Source organism: Thalassophryne amazonica, chromosome 4 (assembly GCF_902500255.1).
Source record: "Thalassophryne amazonica chromosome 4, fThaAma1.1, whole genome shotgun sequence".
In the NCBI taxonomy this organism is placed as follows: domain Eukaryota; kingdom Metazoa; phylum Chordata; class Actinopteri; order Batrachoidiformes; family Batrachoididae; genus Thalassophryne; species Thalassophryne amazonica.
The window spans coordinates 85,341,430-85,353,182 of record NC_047106.1 but is presented as its reverse complement, the minus strand read 5'-3'; the positions used below and the strand labels follow the sequence as shown (position 1 = coordinate 85,353,182).

The 11,753-nt window shown below is 38.4% G+C and overlaps 1 protein-coding gene across 1 annotated transcript; it reads right to left on the bottom strand.

The window, feature by feature from the left end:
• Positions 1–873: 873 nt before the first annotated feature.
• Positions 874–10,691, bottom strand: anapc15 (anaphase promoting complex subunit 15). The gene is made up of 5 exons (XM_034168194.1): positions 10,629–10,691; positions 9,725–9,848; positions 6,410–6,469; positions 2,917–3,057; positions 874–1,045 (listed from the first exon to the last, which is right to left on the bottom strand). Exons 2-5 carry the CDS (start codon positions 9,842–9,844, stop codon positions 998–1,000), a joined length of 369 nt encoding a protein of 122 aa, XP_034024085.1. The 5' UTR covers positions 9,845–9,848; positions 10,629–10,691; the 3' UTR covers positions 874–997.
• Between the last annotated feature and the right edge of the window lie 1,062 nt (positions 10,692–11,753).

The window sequence follows — 11,753 nt, the reverse complement described above, 5'->3', positions numbered from 1 at the left end:
CTTTGCTAAAATTCAAGTGTTTAAATAGTAACCTGACAATGACTTCATATTCAAATATTTGAAAGTCAAACAAGTGTTACACGGCATGTGACAATAACACTAAATTTAGCATTTCTACATTAGCACTGCACTTAATAACATACAATAATTAAAAAAAATACATATTGCTTTGTTTGTCATTCACAAGAAAATTAGATCAAGGTTTATTAAACACCAGTTAAAGCCTTGTTGACAGCAGTGTGTGAATTTCAGTGAATAGTTCCAAAAGTTCCTGGCTGCTGCAGTTTTGACACTTTTTATTAAAAAATAAATAAATAAAAATCACACAACTGACATTTCGTTATTCAGCAAAATTTGTTGAAGAGATCATTATTCTGAATGAGCAACCATAAAATGATCAGAGCTGCACTGTCATGCACAGTAAATAAATCACTGCGCTGACTCAGTGGTTTCTGTGCTCAGTCATCTGAGAGGTCACGCCTCTGTGAAGACTCAAGGTCAAAGTTCAAAGTGAATGAGCTCACTCAGGTGATGTTATTGTGAGGAGGTGTGGCCACAAGGGAGCAGGACTGAGCATCTACTGTCTCCAGCCGCTTTCCAATCTGAACCCCCGTCATCTGCAGCATGACGTTTGTGTTCATAAAGGAGAATGCGCCCCCCCTTAAAAAAACAGGTAAAATTATTCAAGCTAACAAACTTAATTACAATAAAAGAACTAAACAGCAAACTGTGTGCAGACTTCCATTTTTCCATGCTAATAATTTCACACCTGACCTCTATGTAACAGCAGGTTGAAATGAGACATAGGTGCAGCATTCCTTCCAGCCCTCCTCTAAAACTCCAAGGAGAACCATGCTGTGTTTACCCATTTACAGTTACACAAACATGAAAATGTGACTGTGCCACAGACCAGCCGGGCAGCAGTCAGGTCTGAAGTGTGGAACACGAATCCCACGCCAGGCGGTTCGTTCGGGACAAAAACCAAACAGTCTGTTGCCTAAATCATCCACTGATCTTGGTCCTGATCTGGTCCCTCCATGTCCACCTGACAGACATAAACAGAGACAGATTTAACTGAACGTACACACATACGAGCACATGCATTGACCATTAGAGCTGCCACAAATGACCATTTTGGTAGTCGACTAGTCAACGATTATTTTTGCAATTAGTCGACTAGTCGGATTATACATAAATTGCAGCTTATAGCATTTTATCAATATCATTATCGATTCCACTTATCAGATTCCTTATCGATTCCTCCTGTGAATTTTCTGTGTGCTACAAGTAGGCTTTACAGGTTTTCTATGTCAACAACATTTTATTGAATCTTAAAGTAAATTAATATGAAATTAGTCACTGGATCCTTGATCTCTGGAGATACAGTAAATAAACTCTACATGGTGGATCCTTGATCTCTGGACACAGATAGAAAAAAAATCTGTAGTTTTTGTCAAAAGCATTTCCTTTCAGACATTAACAGCATGGATGTCTCTCGGATGATTCTCATTTCTTTCTCCCAGTTAGTCACACAAAAGTGACTCACGATTGATGTATTTTAATGGCTTTGAGAGGGATTAAGAAGTGGAGTTGCTGCTTCTGAAGAGGAGCGAAGCAAAGATCCAACTAAGAAGCAGATCGAAGCACTGCTTCATTGGGTCAAAGCAAATGACTCGTCACCTACTATATTAGCTGTCAACGGTTTCAATAATCGACGTAGTCGTGACTAGCCGACTAGTCATGGCAGCCCTACTGACCATCAACATGAGAACTCCAAATATGTTACAGCGACATTTCAGCAACAGCCAAGAACTTAAAACACAACCTGATAGAACAGGTGGATGCAACAACTTAGTTAATTACTCAAAGAAAAATGATCAGAAATTTAAAAATTAAAAATGATAGGATTTGGTCATTTTAGCAGCAAACACTATTTGTGTCTGTCAGAGGTGAGTCACTGTCAAGTCATTCTCAAGTCATCAATCTGCAAGTCTCAAGTCAGCTTGTAAAGAAATGGTGGTCATTATGATTTGAGACTTGACTTGGGAATTGCTGATTCATGATTTGATGGTGACTTCGTCCCACCTCTGGGATATTTTAATCACAGAGAGCTGAGAACACATGCTGTATATTTTTGTTTCTCCCATCAAAAACACAATATGCATATAATCTAAAAGGTTCCTTCAACTATAGATTTGAAGACGGTCCCTTCAGTGCTGATACTGGCTGGATTGAGGCCAACTATAATCAGGACAGGTTAAACAGATGACTAACGGCGCCTCTTCTCAATCAAACACTTAGCAAAAGCTCAAGTGCTGCCTATTAGGGACGGGAATAACAATGGCTTCACAGACCATCGCCGTCTTGAGCTCAGCCTCAGTGCTGAGCAGAGCAGCACCAAAATTTATGGAATACATTTCTCCAAATTAATGGATGTCATTTTTCATGCACATTTTGAACAATCATTTCTAGACCAGCAGGAGTTATATACTGTTATAGGTGGAAAACAGATTTATCACGGTGTTGAGGGTTTTACATAATCAATATCACGGTGCACAATCACACAATCATTTATGCTAAGGATCCCCCCCATTTGAATTTTGGAGTTGCATGTTCACCTTTTTCTAGGTCCAATGTTGCACATTAAACATACGTAAAGTTTTGGCACTACACACAATTAAGGTGGAGGGAGACTGTTCTAATGACAATAATTCTTATGGAACATAAAAATGACATAACACAACAATATAACCTTTATTATAATATGATGTAATATAATACAGTAGTATGTTATTGTATTATACAATCTTACATTTCTCTTAAGCTGTTGTAACATTTAATTCTCAGGGGTTTGATAAAGTTCTCTCTTGTTGTAAAAGAGGCGAATTAAACTTAATGTTACTCGTGACCTCTGACCTCATTAATCTCGCCATCATCAGGTGACTCGTTGTAATCATTCATCTCATCCATGTCCTGCATGTCTTCTTCATCTTCTGAGTCCTCTTCACTGTCTTCCTCATCCTCGTCATCCTCCTCCTCTTCATCATCATATGGCTGCTGCGCCCAGTAAACACACACGACACAAACGAAAAAACCAAAACCACAAAATCATTTAACCTCAGCTGCTAATGATTATCTCATTACAGGGTAATCTGCTGATTATTTCTCTATTGTTCTATAAAATATCACACAACTGGAAAAAAATGATCATAATTTTCCAGAGTCATGGGTGCTCATAATCAAATAGGTTGTTTTGGACAGAGAATCCAAACCGTACAGAGAGTTGAATTACACAAAAACCAAACTACTGTGCATATTTCAGACAATGGAAAAAGAGAACTGAGGTTTTTTTTTTGATAAATTACTTAAATATTATTTAAAAATGGTTTATTTAATTTTTTTTTGGTTTTTTTATTGCTATTATCCTATTGTTGAACTATCGGGTCGTCAACTGTTTCACAAAAACATTATTGCTTTCAATATTCACTGGTTATTATTCTGTATTTCATCTTTATGAAATCACTAGCTGAGTTACCCGTTCTACGCATGAGTAGTAAAGAATAATTTTAGCCATGTCATTATATATTTCATGTCACTTTAGTTAAGAAGAAGAAGAAAAAAAAACTTTATTAATCCCAAAGGAAATTATTTAAGGTATAGTAAGTTGCATACTGTGTATGTTGTAATCATTAATTTTCTTAGAGCAATTTGTGACATTCATGAGACTCAAGTGAATGATGATAAAAGGTGACAGCATGTCATATCACTGCAATGTTCTGGCATGCTGTACACAGCAGATACATTTTAATTGAGAAAACGTGGTCTTTAGTTAGGCAGCAGAAGCACAAATCTCCTTATAACAACTTTTAACATAAAATTATTAAGGCCCTGCAAATCCTTTGCATTTCTTTTTTTTTTTTTTTGATAACTTGAAAAAGATTGCAAGGGTTAATGAAAATACATTTCTTGGGGCAATAATAGATGAGAAAATCAGTTGGAAACCACACATCAAATATATACACAAACCAAATTATCAAGAAGCATTTCAGTGTTAATCAAAGCAAAACAAGTTCTGGATCGCAAATCACTCTGCATCCTATACTGTTCCATTGTCTTACCGGATTTCAATTACTGTGTAGAGATCTGGGGCAATAACTAGACGTGGACAATAAAATCACTAACTATTCTTCAAAAAAGGGCAATACGGGTCATTCATAATGTCCCTATCAAGATCATACTCAATCTTCTTAAAGAAAAAAATATTAAAATTGACAGACATAGTAAAATTCCAAACAGCACAAATCTCGTACAAAGCAAAAAAATAACCTTTTACGAAAAAATATACAGAAATTGTTCAGAGCTCAAAAGGAGGGACATCAATTAAGAGGAAAAAAAAAAACGTTCAAATGAATAAAATCCATACAAACAAGAAAGGATTCTGCATTTCATTTTGTGGGGTGAGACTGTGGAACAGTGTGGGTGAGGAGTTAAAGCAGAGTCCAAACATTCAACACAGTTTAAAACAAAATATAAAGAATATGTTTTCACAGGATACAGGGATGAAGTGGAGGTGCAAGTGTTACTAGGCGTTCACAGGAAACCGTTATTTATTTCGATATTTATGTTCATTGTTAGTTGGTTTTAACAAGTTATTTTTGTCTTTTTCTAAAATTGTATTGTAGCCTTATTATTATTATTATTGCTGTTGCTGCTATTATTAACAGTTGTACATTTAAGGAAGCAGGGAAGGGATTACATAAGTTTAGACGTCTTCCTACTCCTTTTTGAACAAACTTTATATTGTATGTTGTTGATTTACTTTTTATTATGTAATGATTATATTACATAAATAGAAATAAATGAATATTACAATTTGTAATGCATTTGACTCCAATGCTAACTTTAACAGTGAAAACGCCATAGACATGCTAACGCGTTAGCATCGCTCCCCTTTTTGTTATAAAGTACAACTATAAACTGTTTCAGAAGAATATAACACATCAGTGTAACATAAAAAGGTAAGTATTACTCACAGACATATGCTCTTTAAAGTTTAGCAGGGGAAAATTAAGAGAAAAAGGAGCGCGCTCACGGATTAAAAACCCAGAGGACCCCTTATTAGCTACCCAAAGTGCCTGATGAGGGGAAAAAAACCCCACCAAATTCAGCTCTGAATGCTTCTTGCACTTTCTACTGATCACTGATCTAAAAAATGACCCAGGCAACTGGCAAAAAAAGTGGAAATCCACCAAATGCAGAGATTTTTCATCCCTGGAATAGGTACAATTCTTTCATTTTTAACCATTTTCCCAGGATATCCCACATACATGTACATATCTTCAGATAATACTACAGAGGTGGTCCTGAGACGTATGGGTAGTGTAAAGTAACTAATGTGTATCAGCCTCTTCTTGTGTACTGTTAAATTTCTTCAACAACTTCCTCGTCATTCAGTCCCTCCACTTTGAACAGTCAACTTTTCTCACCAGAACCACTCTACATTTTACACATATGTACTGGCAGTTTAGCAGCTTAATGAAGTTAGGCTTTCCTCATTAACACTTAAATTCAAAAAGTTTTGATCATTTGGGACATCACAGTTCTCAAAGATATGGCATGTGGTAACTTCAGAATCCATTGCACCACTTCTCTGATCAGTACTTTCATACTGGTCAAACACCAAAATTACAGTATCTATTGGTTGTTCCATTTCTGATGCAAGACTGACATTCAGTATAACCATCTGTACTCCACAGCAGAACACCTGCACTGTAGGGAGTTCATCATTTCATCATTATGCAGGTTACCCTGCATTTGTTAAAACTAAAATGGCAAACATAAATTTTCTGGAGCATGCACCTACACACTGACAATTCCTTAAATCATATTGTCTAGTAATTTCAGTGACAATTCCCAAATGGAGTTCATTTTTAGTAATTAGAATAAAAGAAGTGTGGCTTCATGAAGCATTCTCGAATGAATAGAAGGATGCTGCCATCTAAGTAGCTTAGTACTCTGCTTATAGTCGGGCTTTCAAATTGTTTTGGATTAGGTAGGGGTCAGGCTGAAATAATAGGGCACCTTAAATCCAACCAAGGGACATTCACTGAGGTAATTCCACATCCCTGAGAAAGACAACAGTTCATTCGTGCCCTTGGTCACAGTTATATTCTGACTGTATGCACCAATTGAATGTCTAATGCGCTTGATTAAAGAAAAATGCTAATAATGAACACAAATCAAGCATCATATTTTAACTCTTTACCGCCCAACCTCAAATGAGACTGCAGTGCCCTATTACCTCTGGCTTTTTAATAAGTGATTTGTAAATGACTAATAACCTACAAGCTTTTAATACAGAACCAACACCCTCGACTAACCATAATTCACCATAAGACCACACAATTACCTCATAAATTGGTTTCCCAATCGGCATCAGGTTGTTGTCCTTCTCAGCAATGCTCTGCAACTGAAATGTCAAGAACAAAGAAATAAATGACATGGTACGTTTCTCCGACGACACAGGGTATGTATCACAGCATACAACAGGCCATGAGGTCAAAGTGACTACATCAAAGTACAGAGATGGGAGAAAAAAAACCTTTATTTCCCCTCCCAAGTTTTTAATGGTAGAACTTTGGAACAATCTCAATTCCTCCTAAGAACTGGTGATCCTGCCAAAGTGAGCGATCAGATGAGACAGGCCTTGTACAGGGAGGTTACCAAGAACCAGATGGTCTTTCTGACTGAGCTTCAGACAACTAGTCTGTATACCAGAGAACCATCGCTCCAATACTCGATCACTCACATTTGCTTTTCCTGATGTGTACATAGGTTTGGATGAAAGCATGTGCCTAATGCATAAATGTAAATATAGGTTGTAGTTTGGAGAGAAAATTGAATTAAGGTAAGCTTATGGTTTGGGTCAGGACTCAGGAGTACAAAATGTGGTACTGGATCGAGTGTGTGTCCAACTGGAAGTCAGGTCTGGCAGCGTGTGCTGGTGTCACGCATGCCATACACTACTGCATACGTGACACGGCCTTGTAATGCGTGTAACTGCCTTGGGTCATGGATGGCGACCACTGAGGCAGACAACTGGAGGTGCTGAAAGAATAGTCCATTTTGATGCGTCTTGGCCCGGACCTCTTGCAGCAGCTTCTTATTTTAAATAAATGCTGACTACTAGAATATAAATGGCTGACCACCCCATTAAACCAATGGAAAACTAGTTTGAACTGAATTTTAGATCAGTCATTTGACTGATTTAAAATAAACTGATTTTCAACCGGTTACCAAAAAAGAAATTGTTATGAGTACGAATACAAGTAGGTCTGGAACGTACTCCTACATGATGATGTGATGGATGGACACTGGCCCTGCATCCCAGGGAGCTGGATGAACCCCCCCCCCAATAGCTGCATGCTCATCTCAATTAATGCACTTTGTTTTGATGTTACTCAGGTTTTTCTATTTCCCGTTTCTTCAGTTTGGTAAAAACCTTGTAACTGTTAGAATGGCCCAACCAGTGGGTCACCCCTCTGAGTCTGGTCTGCTTAAGGTTTCTTCCTCAATATCATCAGAGGGAGTTTTTACTTAACACTGTCGCCTGTGTGCTTGCTTTAGGGGTTGGTAAGGTTATACCTTACTCGTGTGAAGCTTCTTGAGGCGGCTTTGTTGTGATTTGGAACTGTACAAAGGAAATAAATTGAAATTGAACTGAGGTCCTGGGGAAGATCCAAGACACACTACCTGGCTTGGGAATGCCTGGGGATTCCCCAGGAAGAGTCAGAGGACTTGGCCAAGGACAGAGAAGTGTGGTTGAGCCTGCTTGGTCTACTGCTACTGTGACTCAAACAAGCAGCAGAAAATGCAGGAGTGAATGAACCAAAAACATTTCTGAAATTTGAACTTGTTCGACCAAAGTTGTATATATATATATATATATATATATATATATATATATATATATATATATATATATATACACACACATAGATAGATAAAGAGAGAGAGAGAATTAGCAACAGTGTTACAAAGCACCTAGAGACGCTATACTGACCACTGTCTTTAAACATGAAATTTGCTATAATATGGATGGACATTCCTAAACTGTCTGGCAGGTGGCAGAGCTCTTTCTCATGTGGACAGCAGAACAATGGTCCAAAACTCAAATGTTTCAACAATTTTAAAATGTTTCAGACCAGTGGTTTGAGTCTGCCATAAGTAATTTGCAGTACCAACAAAAAAATTGTGTATCATCCTTATTCACGCAAACTTGTCATGGTCTCATCTCAGTTTTCAGCTGTTTACAACTGCTGTTTTTCCCTGTCTCTGTGAGAGCAGATTTTAAGGCTTATAAAGTTGTTCATGGACTGGCGCCATCTCATCTGGCTGATCTGGTGGAACTTTATGTCCTGGCCCGGGCTTTGCGGTCGCAGGATGCAGGACTTCTCTGTGTTCCCAAGGTGAAGAAGTCAGCAGGTCAAAGAGCCTTTTCTCATAGTGCACCGACCCTGTTGAAAAGTCTTCCTGTGACCGTGAGGCAGTCAGAGTCTGTGGACATTTTTAAGTCAAGACTGAAACCCCATTTTTATTCTCTTTCTTATGAATATTTTTTATTTTTTATCTGTTTTATTCTTTTATTTCTGTTTTTAATTATGTATTTGAATTTTTTTTTTATTCATTTTTAATTATTTATTTAAATTTTATGTTGAATTGTTCCGTGTGAGGCGCCTTTTGTTGTGATTTGGCGCATTATACGCTAATTAAATTGAATTGAGTTTTACTTTCTGGTTTTGTTGTACATTTCATCCTGTTGGTGTCTTCATGTTTTCCCCTGTACTTGCTAGCTTAACTTGTTAGGGCCTTGTCACACCTTGACAATTTAGCCACCATATGCCAACGTATGAAAAATACACAGAATACACTGGATACATCGAATAAAGGCAGGCACCGCATCCAACAGCTAACAGACATGGTTATGGAATATTACATAGGTAATACCTTTGTCCTGGTTCTATGCCCTTTTAATGTGAAAACACAAAAGATTATGGCATATATTGGTTTTGGGTTCTTGTTACACAAGCAGGCTGGGATAGACTAACACACTCACTGATCAACATTTTTACTGTACAAGCACTACGCTCTTACCAGTAATGGAAAGGAAGTGGCTATTCGCACGGCCGCCGTGTCCATAACTCTCATTTGGCTATTCGCACGTCAAGACTCTGGTGGTAAAACTTGGAACTACTTGTATAAACAAACATACTGCATTAAATGAGAGTTATGGACACAGCTGCCGTTCGAATAGGGTCGGCCTTTTGCCGCCGAATAAAAAAAAATTAAAAAAAAATCATCAAAATCGAAAAATATTAAAGGAATTAAGACATCTTGAATGCAGTATGTTTGTTTATACAAGTAGTTCCAAGTTTTGCCACCAGAGTCTTGCCGTGCGAATATACGTACCAGAGTCTTGCCATGTGACTAGCCAAATGAGAGTTATGGACTCAGCCTCCGTGCGAACAGCCACGGCCTAGTGGAAATGTATTAATTTAAAAAAAAAAATCCTATTTATCATGAGCTGAATAACATTTTAATCCATTATGAAAATCATCATAAGCTGTAGCCCTCTTTGTTTCTGGTCTGTTGTGCTTACTGGTGACAGATGACAAAAGACACATGGAGTCTGAAGAAATCTGTTGTTTGTGTGCATGTGACAAACCCAGGCCTGGTGCTGTTGCTCCTGCTGGTGCAACTCAGCCTCATCCACACAGGGCCGGTCCAGATTGAACCACAGGGATTCTGTGATCCGTGGGAATAGAGACGGGAACAGCGTGGACATGCCTCTACATCAAAAAGGGACAACAGAACTTTAAGCAACCAGGATTATAAACATACATATCCCCTTCAGCTCTGTAGGACTTTTCTACTTGTATCTGATCTCCACAGTTTACAGTATATTCTATTCTGTAAATACTGACGCTTGAAGATTTTGTGGATGTACCAGGTCTGTCCCGGTGTTTCAGCTGTTTCAGAAGGATGGTTGTTCCAAAAGCTGTAATCCTTCTTTAATAGTGTTTTTACTGCGATAATTTCTGGCGATCTTGAAGCCATATCCGGTAGTATTTCAGGGCTGGAACGCTTCATACTGTGTAGTTTTGTGTATTTTATCTTTTATGCTCTTGTTTGGTCTCTTCTGTTCACACACTACAAGTTTGATTTACCTCTTGAGTACAAAATAAATGACAGCATAAGCAAACAGTAACACCCTCATCTCCACACCGTTTAGTCATCTGAAGTAAAAAATAAATGAATAAAAATAAACAAGAGGGTTCATTTCCCACGGGTTCGATTCCCACCTGTGGCCTTTGTTTGTGGAGTTTGCATGTTCTCCCCGTATTTGCGTGGGTTCCCTCCGGCTTCCAAAAACATGCAGATTAGGTGGACTGGAAACTTTAAATTGTCCGTAGGTGTGTGTGCGGACGTGAATGTGTTCGCGACAGACTGGCGTCCTGTCCAGGTTGAACCCCGCCTCGCGCCCTGTGACTGCTGGGATAGGCTCCAGCCCCCCGCGACCCATAACTGAAGTAAACGGTTGATATTGAGTGAGTAAGTAGAAAGGTTACCTGGTAATCTGCTTTTCAATAATAATAATAATAATTAAAAAAAAACAGCTAACCGGAAACCATTGGCGTTCACAACAAATCATTCCCCTTCGCTTCAGCGTTTCCTTCACAAAGGTTCCGTTTCCACATAAATATAGTTCGTATTTACTATGAAATCGTTTTTATCTTGCACAATTATTCGAAAATTTCTGATGCTTAATGCATGCTGGAACAAAATAATGTATTTTGGCGCGTTGTCTTTAGTAGTGTGCCTTGATAGATAGAATGACGACATGACGAGTCGGGAAAAATCGGTCACGTGACTCTTCGTATGTTGGTCACTCTGCTCAGAGTGCCGCGGTCATTGGATCGACATCTCTCTTATTTTAGCATTGTGGGATCGCTCGCCCACAGATTGAGCTCACCGGACTACTTTCGCGAAATTGCTCAGAGTGCCGCTCTCGTTGGAGCAACAAACACAGAATGTGTCTCTTCCCAGATCGATCTCTTTCAGTGCAGCTTCTTGTTCTGACTTTAACACGACGTTAACACCCAAGTCTTATTCCGCCATCACACTCCATTGTGTCAATGTTTACAGTGTTCATAAACTTTTAAGTTTCTTAAATATTTATTATGGCCACTCTTAAAACTTCAGTCCTCTTTATAATTTTATTACTGGTAAATTTTATAATTGATTTAGATGAGATATACTCATTATCTCACAGGAACTACTTTTTGCACAGGAATTCATCAAGCACATCGGCCGCTGGCGCGTACTAACACAGAATTCCCAGAAACTGGAATGTTGTTCGGCCAAAACGAGAGCGTCCACTTTTAGCTTGTCATAAGCTAAGCTAGTGGCACTCGTGAGAGTGTGCATGTTGGTTTCAAAATAGCGTTCGCTGTTAATCTAGCTACATGTAAATCCAGCTATTTTATTTATTTATTCACTGAAAATGCCGGGTTGTTGGCATTTGGAGGCACAAATGTCACAGCAAGGGCTTCAAGATGTACAGATACCATCAGATCCAAAACAGATAGAAAAATTTGGTAAAATAAGTCAGCTGTGTGGGATGGAAGCCAACATCATCATCAAAGTTTTGAGAGGTAATTTATTGTTCAGTCCCATGTACAGTAAAACTCACT

Bases quoted from the DNA above. Each gene is read 5' to 3' on its own strand.
- anapc15 (XM_034168194.1), bottom strand. From the start codon at position 9,844: ATGTCCACGCTGTTCCCGTCTCTATTCCCACGGATCACAGAATCCCTG. The intron at 6,470-9,724 runs GTTTGTCACATG...TTGACATTTCAG, and splicing joins AGCAACAGCACCAGGCCTGG to TTGCAGAGCATTGCTGAGAA. The intron at 3,058-6,409 runs GTAATTGTGTGG...TACTGGGCGCAG, and splicing joins TTGGGAAACCAATTTATGAG to CAGCCATATGATGATGAAGA.